Source organism: Mizuhopecten yessoensis, unplaced genomic scaffold, assembly GCF_002113885.1.
Source record: "Mizuhopecten yessoensis strain PY_sf001 unplaced genomic scaffold, ASM211388v2 scaffold827, whole genome shotgun sequence".
NCBI classification, from domain to species: domain Eukaryota; kingdom Metazoa; phylum Mollusca; class Bivalvia; order Pectinida; family Pectinidae; genus Mizuhopecten; species Mizuhopecten yessoensis.
Genome location: NW_018403741.1, coordinates 34,561 through 53,015, shown reverse-complemented (window position 1 = coordinate 53,015; position 18,455 = coordinate 34,561). Strand labels below are relative to the sequence as shown.

The following is an 18,455-nucleotide window of genomic DNA, read 5'->3' as shown; positions in this document are numbered from 1 at the left end:
ATTAGCAAGCAATATGAATCTTGATACGAAAATCAAGAAGGAATTTTGAGAAATAATGATGATAATCATTCCATGTCATATTGCAATATGCTCGCCTAGCTGCATCAGCATTGTTTAAGCGAGCAGTCCAACGGAACCAACTTGTGGATTTCAGATAGATATATCTGTTACCAATTAACAGGTATAACAAACTCAAACTGTCAAAAGCTAGGGTAGCCGCCTGGCTGACAGTGGTCGGATCTTTGCCGTATCAACTTGGTCGCACAGTCAAACTGTGTAAATTGTGGATAGCATTGTTAAAACGCTGACCCTTTTGTTCTCGAGTGTCGGTCGTATACATATGCTTATATAAGGGAATGACAGGGGTGATTACGATCAATGAAACGTTCAACTGCTATGTTACTTAAGGACCTTGAAAAATACATTGTTTAAGTTGTTAATCAAGTGATTTATTGGAAGAACAATTGAGAGAAGAGTAAACAAGAACTGTCTAAAAAAATAAAAATGCAACTATGGTGAATAGTTCAAATGGCTTGTCGGACAGAGACAAATCAGTAACACAACTTCGTTTGAGACACGATTTGTGCAGTTTGACAGTCGGTCAGTGGGCCAGGTAGATCAACAGTCCTTGCTTTATATGAGTATGTATATGAGTATGTATATGAGTATGTATATGTGTGTGTATATGTATGTGTATATGTGTGTGTATATGTGTATGTATATGTGTATTATATGTGTGTGTATATGTGTATGTATATGTGTGTGTATATGTGTGTGTATTAGTGTTGTTATTTTGATGTTAGGGAATATGCTACTGTTTTACCTCATAATGTACTGTTTTATCGAGTGAATATATAGCCATGTCATTTTATTTTGGCGTATTAACCCATGTTATATGAACAATCAGCCCTATGATTGGTTGTAAGTTTCGATTGTTTCAATTGTGACGTTATGCCTAGGACAACTACATGACGTCACAGACTTACGCACTGGAGTTAAAATGGCGGCTTTATACATTTAAATGTTGAATGAAAATCGTCGTTTTACACGAATAAATTACACAAATCGTGATTATGTGATAAAAAATATCTTACACTCGTTTTCATTTCATTTCGTTTCATTTCAACTCTTCACGAACTTATCATTTGAGTTCGTCAGAGACTCGTTTCACAAATCTGATTTAAAATGGAAACTCATGTAAGATCCTATATGTATATGTAAAAAAACCTGGTTGCGTGTGCTTTGAGAGAAATGTGGTAGTTTGTTCTTGTTCTGTAGATGTCCAATTCTCTGTAAACAAATGTTTCATTTCCAAATCAAATTTCTGAATCTTATAATGATGCAAACATAGTATCATCAAATTTTAATATTTGAATTACGATATAATTATATTTAAGGACGAGAAAAATGAATGAGAGCCCTCCTGTATGAGGACACTATATTGTTTAGGGGACTGACTCGAAGGCTCCCCAACCATGGCAGTTCCTATCAAATTATTCATATATATATATACTTATCAGTGTATTACATACATATATATAATGCTTGGCTGGGGTGGGGGTAGGGGGATGGGGGGTTAAAATATTTGAAAAAAACCCAGTCCTTGCTCATTGTATACTTTCACGATTTAAACAAATTATTTAATTGTTAAAGGGTAGCATTATCTATTAGGTTTACTGCAGTATCAATGCCTAAAAATGAAATTGTTTTCTTTATTTATCCTGCGGCTGTTAATGTCTTTTTAAGTATCACAGCATTGATTAATAACACTTTGCTAACCATCGGCCGGCTACTTTCGCTCTCAGCTTCACCATCAGTTTTAGAATTAAGATTGTAAACACAATAGAAAATCGGTATAGGTAGTATTTATTTCTTATATCTCTGCATACACCAGACAATGACAAAGTAAATTATACTTTTATATATCTTTTCCCTCACTTTTAGTTAATATCGATGAATCATGACATCATGGGAATTAGGCTTATTTTCTTGTAGTTTTTACTCCATATATGAAAAGAAAAAAAGGGGGTTATCGACTTACTTTTTGAGATATTTCAGCTGTAACGTAGTCACTGTTCTGCAAATTTCCCCAAAAATATGAAAATTAAATAAAAATATTTTTTCTACAATATTTACAAAATTGGAGTTACCACCAAGTTGAATATTCGTTAAACATTACGTGAGGTACTATCAAAATCAAAAATAAAACAAAAATGATTATGTTTGCTATATTTATGCATTTTTCGTGGCCATCCATTCTCTTCAAAATGCAATTTTTACAAATTTACATCAAACGAATGCATTAAAAACAAGCAAAAATGCGATCAAAACCCATATCAATTTTATATTTTTTTTTACAGAAGACAGCCAAGTTTATATGATTTCTGGTAAGCATAAAAAAAATCCGTTCACCTACCCCATTTTGCCTATTCTTATTTTAATGCGTTAAAGGCAAAATTATGTCATATTATTATCCATACCGTCACACATATAATACTTTATCGTGTCCCCACACTTATATTTGATATACATTAAAATCAAATAGCAGTAATGCTCAGAACTTAGATAAAAATCAATGTTACGTATTTCCGTTCCGAATTCTGGATCGATATATCTTTGGGCCGCCTCCGGGTCCGGTATTATACACGAAATTATATTTCCGCACACAAATAATGCTAGCGATTTCACTGTTCGTTGTGTAGTTTCTGTATATGCGGTCGGTATATAGAATTAAAATAGAACACATATTTGCTACCATTACCTAGTCTACATCTAATTATTGCTGTAGATGTATCGTAACATAGACAATCGAGCTCAACACACAGTGTTACAGACTACGAGCGCAATATGTCGTTTTCGCGATACAAGTTTCCGGAACTAAAAAAATAGTTTCGCAAATTATTTTGGTCATATGTGTATAATGTCTTACACTTTTTATATACACTGAGCATTAAATACTTCTGACATTCAAAAAGTTTAAATAGCTGATTTTACTACATTCAACGTATGGATGTAAACAACGCTGTATTTTCATACATTCTCTACCTTAAGCTTGTTGTTACTCTTTTGGTCACACAGAGCATTAAATGTCAATATCTTGCTTGACCTTCATCTGAACATACAGGCTGTTAAAGCAGTTCCAGTATTATAGTTCACAGCAGGTGACTGTAGAACTGCAGGACATCACATGCTATTAAAGACAGAGCTCGAGTAGCAAACTAGAAGAATATCTTGCACCATAATCAGTAGTGGAGGCATCAACATTGGAAGGCTTCAAGGCCAGGTTGAATACCATCCCCAGTTACACATCTCTAAGACATGCAGATTTTGGAATCTTGTACAATGTAATTATGTGGACTCTTTGACATTCATAACACAAGAAAACATATCTTGAGTTTGAAAATAAACTACAAGCGTAGTATATGAATCTGAATCAGAATTCCAGAGAGAAATAAATTCTTTGAAAGTTATTAATATTTACTAAGTTAATTTAATATGTATTGTGTAGTCATTTTATAACAAGGGAGAAAAAAATGAATAAAACACATTTAAAATAACTTCCATTGATTGTAATCAAATCACATTTTTGAAACATTATACAGAATAAGAAGTCAATATAGGAATATTTGTCTTTGAAGTATGCACATTCTAGTATGAATTTTATGTATCAAGTTAATAACGCATTTACAGGACCTATGTATTTGAAGTTTTGTTTCTATCCTGGTGTCTTCTAACATAACGCTTTCTGCCTAAATATCCATGACCAAGAACATTCCTGTAAAAAGGAAAAATAAATTTAACAATTTGTAACAAACACCTAGTATGCAGAATCCATATTACAATTACATGCATATATAATTATGACTATATACATGTAGTGCTTTACAATATCGTATTGGTAATCACATAAGTCATAATTTAGAAAACTACTGCATCAAAATATAATAACACTGCATTAATTTATTATACATGGTCTTCAACCAAACTCACAGGAATGTTAAATATTGATAATATTTACTTGCATGGTAGTAGATAAGCTAGAAATATGTATATACATTTATAGATATGCATGTAGAATACAGTCTTGTTTCAATAAGACAAACGTGACTTTTAATAACAGCTTATTCCACAATCCATATTGAAAATATGACATGTATAATATGTTTTGCAAAATCTATGAGAAAGTAAGTCAGCTCACCAGTGTCCCATTTCCAAGTTTTTACACCTAATATATTTTTTCTTCAAAACTCTAATTAATCTCTTGATTAATATATCACCAGAAATCAATCTTGGTGAATGTACTCAAAGAGACATTAGCAGCAGTGAATACACATTCATTTTCACATGATAGATTTCTGTATATCAGGTATTTCAACATAAGGACTTTATTGTCAGACATGTTTGTCACATTTGATCTGACATTTATTAAATTATATGTTCTTCCTTTGATACGAAACTAATTATGTTGTTTTTTTTCATTTTCAATCCTTGTTATGATGACCTATGTCCTCATAAATGGTTCTCTATGATTTGATATATCCATGTTTGGCCTATTGCATTTTAATTTCTGTCCTTACTTCCTCTAATAATAAAAAACAAATTATGCATCTTTTAAAAAATTACTCTAATTTGTTCAGATATGAATTTAATTAGACAAAAAAGCACTGTACACTGTACACAATACACTACAAATACAATAAGAAACAAAGTGATCTGTTTACTGATTTTAATATCTTTCCATGAAATTAGTTACTTTGATGTTTTGAGTTGTAATGTAACCTGATAAGATATATTCTTAACAAAATTTCACTCCCTAAAACAGAGATTACATGCAGAGAGGGTGCTTTTTCTCAATCTAGAAAGCTGTTCATGGCTCTTACTAGTACCTAATCAGAGCATTGGTAACAAAGCCCCCCCCCCCCCCCCCCCTACACACACACACACACACACACACACACACTGGTACATAGAGAGACACGCACTGATGTCCTACGTATACATGAAAACAAGTTTGGTCAGGGGTTTGCTGAGAGTATAATAAGAAAGTAAACAATCTGACAATCCGCCTGTGTACTGTTTTAAATATGACACTATATATTTACCTCATTGTAGAAACTCGTTTGCTCGTGTCTGAATGGTTCGGTTCGGTATGGGTCCTTGGGGACAGACAATGACTCGAGACATTTATTTTCAGTTTTCAGTTGCAGTATACAGACGTTCTTTCGGATCACTTGAATCTGTTTACACTGCCATTTATGAATTATTTCTGAACAAATCTCTGTCAACAGTCCAGACGGAATTGCTGTAATGCTTCGAATGACATTTTCAACGTCAAGACCTTCAGTACAGTAGAGAAGTGTCGCCGTCAGTGTGATGGGTAAAGGACGGTCATAATTCTTCCATCGTACGAAATGACCCATTATGTTCAAGTGATGATAAACTCTGAGTATCGTTTGTCCTATTCAACATGTACATAAGTGAGCAAAAACAACGGAAAGCACTTATTCTTTCACTTCCAGACTTCATCCTCAGCCCTCAGCAGCTGCCATATCGCTGTCATCAGCTGCGATGATAAACTTCCGGTGTAAACGACCTTCGTTCTCATTTACGGGAGTTCAATATCACATTAAATACGGTTATTTAAATATATAAAAGATGGTCGCACTGGATAGTTTTCATTTTTTTGACGTTCTTAATTGTTATTAATAATTGTTGATGACACTTTTTAAATCCAAGCGTGGTGTCGTTAGGTTACCGTAAATCATTCTGAAATTTAGCCAACATGCGCAGCTTCCTGCGCAGTGGCGCTTAATTTGAGAAGGATGGACCCACCTTAAATGATTGACATACACTAACAGCGATTTGCATGGTGATTGTCCATGGATTGCCTTAAAGGTCTAACACTGCGCCTCGGGCCAATACGTTAGGCCTCGTACAAACATCTAGGCCAATGCAGAAATAAACAATCAATAATATTATAGAAAGTTCTATTTTGATCTGTTGTCCACAGTTTAAAAAAGACATTTAAAAGGTACTGGGTACTGTTATCAAAACGAAAGGATTTAATATTGTTAAAGGACTAAAACCATGTAAATTCTTGGTTCGAATTATCTTGTCTTTCACAAATTACGTTTACCATAGATCGAGACAAATGTACATGTCGTTCACAGCCATACAGGTGGGCAGAGTCGTACAGGTGGGCAAAGTCGTACAGGTGGGCAGAGTCGTGCATGTTTTTTCCGCGAACGCAGGTTGTTTCTTTTATTGAACCTATCACAGATCAATTGAATTTGTATCTGCTAGTTAGGGCTACAGTGTGAATCATCAAATGCGAACCAGTACGAGTATGTTTATTATACAGGGCGTCACCCTCTACTATTTACCGGGAAACTATCGCCGCAGCCTAACTTCAGCCTTTTCTCCGTCCGTAATGAGGTCGAATTCATCATCATCATTATCATCATTATCATCATCATCATCAACATCATCATTATTATCATTCTTTATTCCTCAAAAATAAGAGTGTATAATACAAAATTAAGAATAAGATAATTATGCAATGTACAAATTGTGGCTAATTTGTATTTCGTTATCGTTCACTGTATCATTGTTCTTTGCGGGAGGGTGTATTTACCCTTACATTCAATCTGGTAAAGTTTACATTATACTAGGTCTGCAGCGTTGAAATATATCTGTGCTGCTTTCCAAAGGAAATAGGCACTGTCTTGCGCAAATTCACAGCACAGAGTTTTGTTATCAAAATCATGATTGTCTACGGTTCCTTTGAATAGAGCTACTACAAGTTCCTCAGTATTGAAATTACAACACTCCAGTTGTCATCACATAACTTAACCTGAACAACAACAACAACAACAACAACAACAACAACAACAACAAAGGAAAATATTCCCTAAATCATCTAGTAAACGCGAACAAGGAGTTCTCTAACACGTTTTTTTCTTTGCTCCTTTTCCACGTGTACCTGTCAAGGAGATAAATATAAGTAACGTAGCGTGTCTGAAATTTTGTCCCCTACACGCTGACAAGGCCGGTGAATCAAAGTCCATGTGGTCAGTATGTGGAAAGTACACTGAGTAACAGACACGAATTAAAACGAAGCTTGTGTGTGTTTTGTTTGTTAAGGATGTACACCTCTGAGAAGTCATAACAAATCCTGTATTAAACTTTTTTTCTTATATGGATTTTTGGAAAAAGGAGTTAATCGCATAGTAAAAAATTTAAAAAAAAAATATGTCCGTGTGATCGTTTTTGTGCTATGATCGGTCAAAGTTACCAATTTAACACAGCATGTGATTTTAGGTGGTTTTTGGGGTTTTGACCATTTGCAGAAGAAATTCATACAATTTCTTCCAAGTGTGTTATCAGATATGTATGAATGCTTGTAGAATTGATGAACATTTTATTTTATTTTATATTATGGAAGTAAAATTTCTTAAACTTATTCTTTTAACTCAGAAAGCCGATTCTAGTTACCCCTACCCCCTATTTTTTAATGAAAAAATACTCAATTTTTTTACCAATTTTTGCAGATTAAATGCTTGATATAAAAAGTTCTGCTATTAAATTTTTTTAAATATTTAATGAATTAAAATAAAATGTGTTTCTCTTTCTAAAATATCCACAAAAATGGGGACTCCGTGTGCTTCTTTTTTTGTCCCATTATCATTTTATCATTTGTGTTATTTTCTTTTACCTTTTTCGGGGTCAAAAATCAAAAGTGCTTTATTTAAACTAGATATGTAAAAAAAAAATCAATATTGTACACTTTACCAGTTTGTTGCATATTATTTTTATCATAATAAACATTATAAAATTGTACAGCAAAATTGAACCTGCTAAAATTAAAAATAGCAACACAATGACAATTTAAGTGACCAATCTAGTGTCAAAATAGAAATTTTGGCCTTTTTTGGAGCGCAAGAAATACACATTAATACACATTTTCAAAATGGCCGCCGAATTGGTAAATTTTTTAAATTCTTGTAAAAACAAATCTACAAACAACAGGCATCTAATTTTTGACATATTTTTCAGATGCGTGTTTGCTCATAAACTTGATCATAATTTGTTAAATATTACAAAAACCCGTTACACCAGATCAAAACGAGACTTGAACGTGATTGAAACCTCAGAAGAGTACATCCTTAAAATAACGGTCACAATCAGAACACCATCCCAGTTTAAGCATCATTCAAGATCCCTGTGCAACTGCAAAAAAGTGCAACTAAGGATTGGGGTAACCTTGACCGGCACGACAATAGTTTTAATTAATATATTTTTTTGGAACCTTACGTAAAAGTAATACCGATGAAATAAACAGAAACAACGACATAATGACAGTGACTATAGAGAACTTTTGGTGAGATTCGTGAGTATTGTCTCACCTTTTGTTTTCATATCTCCTTAATTAGGGCTTTTCACTAATAATGGAAAGACCAATTGTTTTTTGGTATTTTTCTTATTATTCTTTTTCTACTGTCATTATTTTGGTAGCAGATGTGTCAACAGACTTTCAGGCATCATTGCAACATTTTAAGTAGGTCAAAATCCAATATGGCCGCCATGACGTCATAAATCAAAATAAAAAAGACCATAACTCAAAAACAGTTGATTATACAGCATTCATGCAATCTATTAATTGTAGATATCCATCGAGGCTTACTTTTTATGACATGTTAATACAAAAAAGTCAAATAAAAAAAAATCGCTGTTGGGTCAAAGGTCACCAATTTTCCAACTTTTTTGTTTTTTTAGATTTTTGCAAAATTCTTTCTGTAGTCGATGGGGAATTTCATCTTGATCAATCTGCTGTCTTCATTGCTTCACTAACGTTTATCGTTAACATCTTATTGAAGATTTTCTTTGATCTTTTAAAATGCCGGAAATATGTTTAAATATATTTTTCTCCAATGGTTACTACGGTAATTTCATTTGGACATAGTACAAAGGTTTCTACAGAAATCTTTCCTTATATGATAACGATTTTGACTTCATTAAAAAAATAAGATGGCCGCCATGACGTCCAATCTATTTTTACCTTAATTGTACTAACTCATTAATGGTTTTATCTGCGGATACATTTTATAGATCAACAAAGCAATTTGTTTTTCTACGAAAACATGTTTGTGTCAGAGATCTACTTTCAGTGTTCCGTAGGGGTCAAAGTTCAAATGCACTATACTTGATAACTCATTTCAAAAAACAGTTTTGATCAAGTTGTAAAAGGTATTGACCTTGATCGATTTCAAGGTAACAGTGGACATATATGCATTCAAATAACTTTTTCGGAATAATCAATGATCCTAGGGAAACGATGTTTGGCAATAAGTACATTTGGATGAGGGGCTTTAAAGTTTATCTTATATGACCTTGACCTACTCTAAACGTAATTTCAAAAGTGAAAGTCAAAAACCGTTTTCATTTTTGTGCGATTGTGGCGTTTTCTCATTTTTTCGATTTTGGCGTCCTAATCTTTTGATTGGTAGCAGACATGTTCAAAGTCTTTCAAGTATGTTGTAGGGTATAACTGAAAGGTGTGATTGCAACATTTTTAAGTACGACATAACTTCAATATGGCTGCCATAACGTCATGTATTAAAATCTTAAAATTGCCATCACTGAAAAACCGTTAATTATACAGCATTCACGCAATATACCATATGCAGATATTGATTGAGGCTAACTTTTCCTCATTACATGTTATAAGAAAAAATATCAAATTAAAATCCTTTCTGTCGGGTCTTAGGTTTTTTACCTTTTTCATTTTTAAGCTTTAAAAAAAAAACACGTTTTGCAGTCGATGTAAAATGCTATCCAAACGCATCAGCTGTCTTAAGTTTTTTTTATAACGTGTAACGTTAACGTCCTCCGCTGTTTTGAATATTTCCATAAATCTTTAGATATTACCGAGAAACATTCCTTACTTGAGCAAGTCTTACCTGTTGGTACCTCGTGCCTGTCATGACTTTTGCATGCATCTTTTTCTTTCGCCGCGATCAGGGATGTGTAGTGGATGTTTACATTTGGCCTTGTTGATGACGCACATGCGGTAAAATTACATCACTGATCTGGGTCAATTAAGAGCTTTAGACTGTCAGGTGATTATAATTATAATTTTTACTCTTGAGGAGTGAATTTCTGCAAAATTTGAATCGGTATATTTCATAAGAAGATATTTTAAACATGTGTATGCCATTTTAGCAAATATGACATTTTTTTCCCCGACCAGCCCTTTTAAAATTATGGATAATTTACTTTTCTACTGCAGTGGGTACCATCAGTGTAACATGGCAAACCGAATCGATATAGACAAAATACCAATTTCAATTCATCATCTTGATGTAAATAGTTGAAGAATTATATGATTTCTACGGACTACCGTCCTATACAACACCACCCATTGGCTGCCTATATTTATCCATTCTTTCTCTGACGTCATTTCGCTCTCTGGGATTTTATCGATATCACGGTACACGAATGTTTGTATTAACTTGAAGTAAAAAGGCGATCTCTTAGAATTGGCGAGAGGAGTAACCGCTTTACCATTTAAACTCTATTTACCCACGAAAATATTTCGAGAAGTCCAGAATAAACGTTGGTTAAAATAGAACGTGCGTGTGTGTATGTGTGATCTTTTGTTGATTAATTTCTTTTTTCAAATTGTTATACTTCCAAGATTTGTTTTTAGATTTGCTGTTAGGACATCGACCTAGTTTGAGAAAGAAAAAAAAAGTTAACTCCAACATCATTTTGTTTCACTTGGGACGTGACGTAATTGAAATCTTTTTTCTGAATTTCATTTTGAAGTTTACTGAAAAACAATCCTATCTACTTTTAAAATTCGGATAATTCTGGGAGTGAGCGGCGCATCTCTCCTTCTCTGTCAACAAATGTTTACACCAATTTGGATGTCAATCTTTCGGGCCCGTAACATTACAGACGAGACTTAGTAGAAGAAAATGGCTGTATAGAGCTGTGCAATTCATTTTTGGCATACCGTATTTATGGTGAATTTTTAAACGCGCAACAACTTGAGTACCTACATGTACGATCCTGAGGTACTGTTAGCAGTAGTTTTTTGTTTACTTACAATGACACACATTGTTCAAGTATTGCTGCACTGTGTTTGCATAAAAATGTAAGTTGATATTAATAAAACATTATTTATGATCTTAGCTGGCAGTATACCACTCAAACGGAAAATACCTCTATGCAAAAGTTACTTTCTTGATATATGAATTCGTGATCGAAGTGTACCTACGGAATCAACGAAAACTACTTAATTTCACAGTAGACAATTGCATACTGTCATCAAACCATTCCATCTCTCTTTAATCATCAATATCAAAACAAAAATGCAAGTTAAATATGTTTATTGACGATGAAAAATACATATAGCATTGCATTTCATACCAACGACAATGTTTTGTTTCAAAATGGGGTTAAAACAAAATAATGTTTACAAACTACATGTTTTATAGACAACCTGGTGCCGTCAACATTTGCATAGTAAACGACTAAACAGAACAATTCACATGATACACAAAACAACTTTTGTATATTGCACCAGCCCATCGACAGTGAGTAAAGGACACATTGTGAAGGATTTGATGTAATTCAGTTTCTGAGTGTTATTACAAAACGTACTCCTGCATGATTTGATGTCATTCAGTTTCTGACTGTTATAAGAACCCTCCCAGTGGATATTTGGATTTTATATCTATAACAAAGCTTTTATATATTTGAAACTGAATCAAAAGCATGGCATATGCTTGTTTACCCACGCCATTCGATTGTTGGATTCATAAGACCTTCTAAAAGATTCGAAAACATGTCATCTTTTACGTTTTCGCAATGGGGACACCTGCGGCAGCTACAAGTGGTCGGCACCGTATGTGTTGTGAAAATCCAATTCGTATGATCTGGACATAAAAGAAGAACGCGCTTCTTGACAAACCCGGACTGAACACATCTAAATGACTTGCGGGTGCCATAATCCAATTGGCACATGTCGTTATCTGGCATTTGCCTGAAATTAGAAAAATATATATCATCTTGTATTCAAACGCAAAAATTTTCATGAGCTTTCGCCTTTTCGTAAATTTAAAGACGAATGATTGAGATATAAGTATTTATCATGAAATTATAAAAAAAAAAAAAAATAGTTACAGATATGAATTATGTCCAATGAAACTGCCATTTCGCTATTGAATTTTCAACTATTTGTGTCATTTCTAGGGAGAGCTGGGATTTTGTGTCCTCCTCTGTCCTATCTCTTCCCACATAAATCTCAAGCAAGATAATACTTTAAACGAGTACGTAGTACAGGTGTTCAATGTGAAGGCAGAGTAACTGTTGCTTTATATGAAATTTGTCTACCAATGAAGTAAAATCACTCCGGTAACTTATATTTTCCGGAACAGATTTTGAACTGATTTTCTACAAATTTAAGAATGCGAATACCTCTAAAAGACTTGTTTTTCGGGTCAAGGTCGGGTCAAGGCAGGGTCAAGGCCTGTGATACATTTTCTATTGTCATTACTAAATAGTACCTTTCCATAATAGGACTTCTATTGAAAGATAGGTTAAAAAATTTCCTTACTGTTAAACCAATGCTATCAAATATCACAATGGTACACTTTGCATTATTTTTAAATGTTAACGTATGACATTTAGTACGATGTTTTTTGTGCATATATTTGCGAGGAGTGACGATCGCAAATACCTCCTAACAACAGCAGCAATGCGTTAATAAGAAGTTTACGGTATTGTTACAATACTACATGTAAAACTTACGGATTGACACATTCGGCGTAGTACAAGTCCTGTCTCATCCAGCCGGTATTGACGACCACGCATTCATACTGTTTTCTGACACCACCGATGGTTAAGTCCTTATACACATTATGTACATAAACTTTTTTCATTGCGCAGAGTTCCTCAAGTTTAATGATTCGGGTTCTAAAAGAAATAATAATAGTATGTATGCATGATTATAGATGTGCACACTGATTCTTAGAATTCGGGAAAAAACTTTTGTAACTCAGGGCATTGGCTTAAAACCCCATTTCTATTTGATTCTGTATATCAGTAAGTACAGAGTCGCGATTGATGTCTTTCATTGATTCAAGTTTAGGACCATTATACAGATAACAAATCAGTGGATGACCTGTTATATCATTCTCGTTACACATAGATTTGCTAATTAGTTTTTTTTAATTTGTAATTCCTCTGTAGCCTCAAATTACCAAAGTAGTTATAGAATGAGAGCTACCTGTGTGAAATGAGAGGTACCTGTATAGAATGAGAGCTACCTGTATAGAAGGATAGCTACCTGTATAGAATGAGAGCTACTTGTATATAATTAGAGTTACCTGTATAGAATGAGAGCTACTTGTTTAAATTGAGAGATACCTGTATAGAATGAGAGCTACCTGTATAGAATGAGAGCTACTTGTTTAGAATGAGAGTAACCTGTATAGAATGAGAGCTACCTGTATAGAATGAGAGCCACCTGTATAGAATGAGAGCTACCTGTAGAGAATGAGAGCTATCTGTATAGAATGAGAGCTTTTATGAAGCACATTATCCGAATCACAAACAAATCATGTTTTCAGTTTTGATAACTGTGAAGTTGCTCTGAATAAATAGGAAGAAAAGATACTGAAGTGTAAACAATTCCGTACTTTAATCTCAAATTCGACGAAACCATCGCATTGAAAAGATGAATGGAAATATTTACATGGAGACACTTAAAAATTCAATAAAAGGATCCCTGCCCTACTGCACTGTGTGTGTGTGTTTTTTTTCCCAATTAGCAGTAATCCCCTCCTAACTCTCGTTTAGATAAAAATGCAGCAAAATTGCATGGGCTTGGATAGTTCCGTTAAACGATACATGTTATCTCAATCGGTTAGACCAATGGTATTATGACATAAAGTTTAGGGCTCGAATCCCTTCTGGCCTCTATTTACATTCCCGCCAAAAGCTGTAACTTTGAATTATATACTTTCCTACCGGCTTGACAACAGCCTTAGTAACTAATTTCTGTCAAAAAACACATACCTTGCGCCTTAGTATGAGCAAATAATAAAGATTAAAATGGTGGTGTCCTTCGATTAAAAATAACAATTCGGCCAGACCGGGGTTCAAAGCCTGGACCTCTAATGATTTCTGGTAACTGTTTGTGTTAGATGTCAATCACTTGTCAATCACATGTACATGTGATTGACAAGTTTTTTTTCTTTTTCTAAATCGTACAATTAACCCACCTGCTGGGAACTCTGGCTATAAATGGCTCAGGTTTTGGTATATCTTTCACGCACTCAGCGGTGCCTTCGACGTTCTTCGACCCATCATACTGTGCCCCGTTGGGGAGACCGTTGATTAGTTCACCGTTTACGGTAAAACTGTGGAAGAAATAAAGTTAAAATTTACATCTATTGAAGGGTTTATACTATTTTCAATCGAAAAATTGAAATACATATGAGTAGAATACTTTCGATGACAAATGCAAAATGATAGTTAAAAATAATGATAGTTATTCATCATATGTTAGAGAGAAAAAAGATTTTGTTTCTTTAACATGAATTTGTAGAAATCGATTGTTTAAATCTTAAATCTATTTACCTGTTGTTGTTTTTTTCTTCATTTTGTTCAGCAGTATTCATTACAACATAAAACCTCGAAGTTCTGAATATTATCTAATTATTTAATTTTAAAGATGAAAGTGTTTTACTCAATTGATATCACTATTTGCTCTACGAAGTGGTGCATCAGTAATCATTGTGCTGGGACATTAAAACGTAAACAAATAAATGCATGATCGTGACAACATACTTGATATACTTATTTATCACATAATCGGCCTGTTATCCAGTGAATTCGCCGGTATACTAAGAGCGCAGCTCTTCTTGCGCCGAAGGCCCAAGAAGCGAAGCTCTTTTCCGGTAACATGTACGAACAATTGAAGTCATGGTAACGTCGAAATACTATGCTTCCAAAATCCTTCGTCACGGAAGTAGCTAGTATAGAGTTACCGCGGTCCTATTTTTACAATGCTGTTTAGCTTTGCTACACATTCTCAATTTTTTTTTTTTTTATTTGATAATTTTTTTCTGTGGTTATGTAAATTCATGACAATAAAAATTATAGAAACTGAAGCTTCTTTCAAATTTTCAGTCTTTTCTTCTCTCCATCCAAACCGAAAGTATATAGAAACTACCAACCCAGACGGAAATCCGGATATGTTTGGGCTATTGTGATTCTCTTTTTACACGATTTAGAGGGATCAGGCAAAGTATATCATGTCGGAAAATAAAATTGGAATTTAATCACCAATATACTTAACTTTTATAATAACAGATAATAACAGTTATATTTGATAAAAAATACATCTTCAAATATGAAGTCCCTCTACTGGGCCTCACTCTTTCCGCAACATTACGCTGAGGCCATAGACGGGGCAATTAGATGCAACAGTACCAAATGCATTTGTGTTTTTTCTTGAACTACATAATTCATTCAAATGTTTTTCTTTACTTATTATTAGTTTTACATTAATACTGTATCGCTATAAAACGAATAAATAGATATTATTTTAAAAAATGTTATTTAGAAAATTTAGACTCTTCGCTCGTTTCAGGCAATGCCTGTTTTCAAAATGAATGATTTTGCCCAGCAACAGATTCAAGTATATTATATAAAAAAAAAATACAGGTACATTTTGTATGTATTAAAATGGGTAATGTTATGATTCAAAAATTATACTATACTATCGAAACAAATGTACGAGCTTCGCTCTCTCCAGGCCATGCCTGAGTCATNTACTCTCACAAACAAGTGACGTAACAATCAATACCTGCTCTCAAGAGAAGATAACTCTGCAATACGCAAAGACGGAATACATTTTGACTTTAAAACCTGTCAAATGGTAAGTTTTCTGAGTTATATGATAAAAAGTATCTAAATTTTGTTTTCATTTCATATGAGCTTTTAAGAAACTCGTCCCGAAGTTTTAATTTTTGCTCGCCACCATGGCTCGCAAAAATAAAAACTCCTAAGGCTCATTTCATAAAAGCTCATGTGAAATGAAAACTCATTTAAGATCCTATATATATATATTGGCGCTCTTCATTCTCTATCTTTTAAACAAATCTTTTATGCAAATATACAACATCAACAAATACATATAATCGACAATTACAATTTTAAGCTTTTTACAGATAAACCAGTGTACGTTTTTAATTCCATTAATGAACACTTACGGGTTGTATTTGATGCTTTTGCTTGGACATATCCAGTTTTTGACAAAAGGCTTGTAATTATCACATTGGTTTAAAACGCCTACTGCAGAGGACAGGCAGACCGCTAGGACAAGGAGTGCGAGGGAGGTGTGCTATGGAATCAAAAAGAAAATTAAACACTGAAACATCACTTAACTCTTATATAACATTCATCAGTTAAAATCTACAATACAATCAAAAATTATACAGAAATGCATTCTTAATATTATTTGCTTGTTACACAAAACTTGCAAAATACATAAAGACATCATTAAAATAACATTTAAGATGCAACCATTTTTACTGTTGAATGATGTTGTACAATATATTTATTCATTTTTACTCAAAATTATAAAAGCAAGTTTTATACCATTTGAATATTCAATTAAATGTATAAGTACGCTTGAGACACACGACATGTATAAAAGCATCCTTAAGCACCATGTCGATGGCATGCTGAAGCTGTAAGTCTAACAAGATCTGAGGAACACCCAAAGGAAAAGGAAAACTATAAAATACTTTAAAATTAATCTATAAATTTGTTTTATCTGCACTTATAATTTTGTATTATATATCTCCTTTAGTTTAGTTCTGGTTTGAACAAATTAGCAAGGAGTACCTACCATAGTCGCTGTCAGTAAGTTGTAACGTGTCTTGTGAAAAGGCCACACTGGTAGGGCTGTTTGATCACAGGGTTTATATACACACCGGCCTAACGAGGAAATATACTTCAGGACACCTTGATCTATTCCATTCTTTATATCTGACGTCGGCATACTAATCGCCGTGGGCACATCCCGTCATACATGCAAATTTAGAGGGACAATTATTATGCATGACGTCAGGATGTTGTTGAGTGCGGTTTATATTAATAGCGGTATTGTTCGAAACAGGGCATTAAAATATATTTATTTTTTAAAAAACATATTTTTTTTACAAAATGTCTTGCGGTTTATATCAATCATTGTAAGCAATAGCATACGTTATATAATACTAAGCATTACTCGCTCCGTGTGTAGCCCTTTAGGCGTATGTGAGAGTATAGCTGAGAGAATAGACTGAAACCATTCTTCAAAATCAATAAAACACCTCCACTTTGTATTTATATATATATGTATGTATTTTAAAACGGGAAATACTTTGTATATATTTACTTATCATATCATACTTTATAGCGTGTTTTATGCCACTGATACATGTACTACAATAAAATAAATCCTATCAATTTTGTTCCATATGTATCTATATTGTATTGTTATCATGTTGTTGTTTTTATGTAATTTGTATTTTGTTTTTCAATCAATATTTTTGTAATGTTGACAAAGACTGTATCAGAAATTACATAATTTATTTTGATTGGTTAATCTTCCGATCTTTATGCGAATATTTAAAAGCAATGTCCACTATAAGTACACCTCGTAAATATAAACCATAACAACAGTAAAATTATCCTGAAATACGAAGAAATTCTGATGACTTTTCGAAGAAAACTGAAAGTTAAAATGCTGAAGACATTTTGTGTCATTAGGAACACCTTGTACTGCATGACCTGTAAAGTGGGGTGTCACAAGAACAGACAATTCATTTATGATATAATTTGTATCCTGATTCCACTTGTAAATGAGTATATGCTCAATTGTTCTTAAAATCAAGCTCTTAAGTGTTATCCATTTGACAAAGAAAATACTTTTTTTTTAAATCAGGATTTTTAACATAATTGCGGTTCATAATTACGTTTTCTCTTCACCAAACTCTAAATATTTTACGGACCTGAGGATCCACCAGGTCAAATTATGTCCATTCTACTAGCATTTATCTACATTTCCAACGTTGGGCCGAACGCTCCCAGTGTACATGATGATGTGCATTTTTGGCTCAAAGATGCTCAAGACAAATTGATGGTCAAATAATTTGACCTGTACTCAATGGACACAAGTTATATGCCAATATTTACCATAATGGGCCTCAACTCCCTACCCATTCTGTGCATTAAAACAAAGTTAACTGAATTTCCCAAAGGATGCTCCATACCAAATAATGATAAATTTCCCTACTACAAAAAGAAAGATTTTAAAGATTTTCCTATATCCCCGTTTTCGGCCTTCAGGCAGGTGATCTAAACTAGCACAGTGATACCACCATGCGAAGAAA

The 18,455-nt window shown here is 33.5% G+C and overlaps 1 protein-coding gene across 1 annotated transcript; it reads right to left on the bottom strand.

The window, feature by feature from the left end:
• Positions 1 to 11,376: 11,376 nt before the first annotated feature.
• Positions 11,377 to 17,080, bottom strand: LOC110453127. Its single transcript, XM_021501971.1, has 5 exons — positions 16,928 to 17,080; positions 16,287 to 16,417; positions 14,292 to 14,429; positions 12,817 to 12,981; positions 11,377 to 12,049 (listed from the first exon to the last, which is right to left on the bottom strand). Exons 1-5 carry the CDS (start codon positions 17,078 to 17,080, stop codon positions 11,797 to 11,799), a joined length of 840 nt encoding a protein of 279 aa, XP_021357646.1. The 3' UTR covers positions 11,377 to 11,796.
• Positions 17,081 to 18,455: the final 1,375 nt, after the last annotated feature.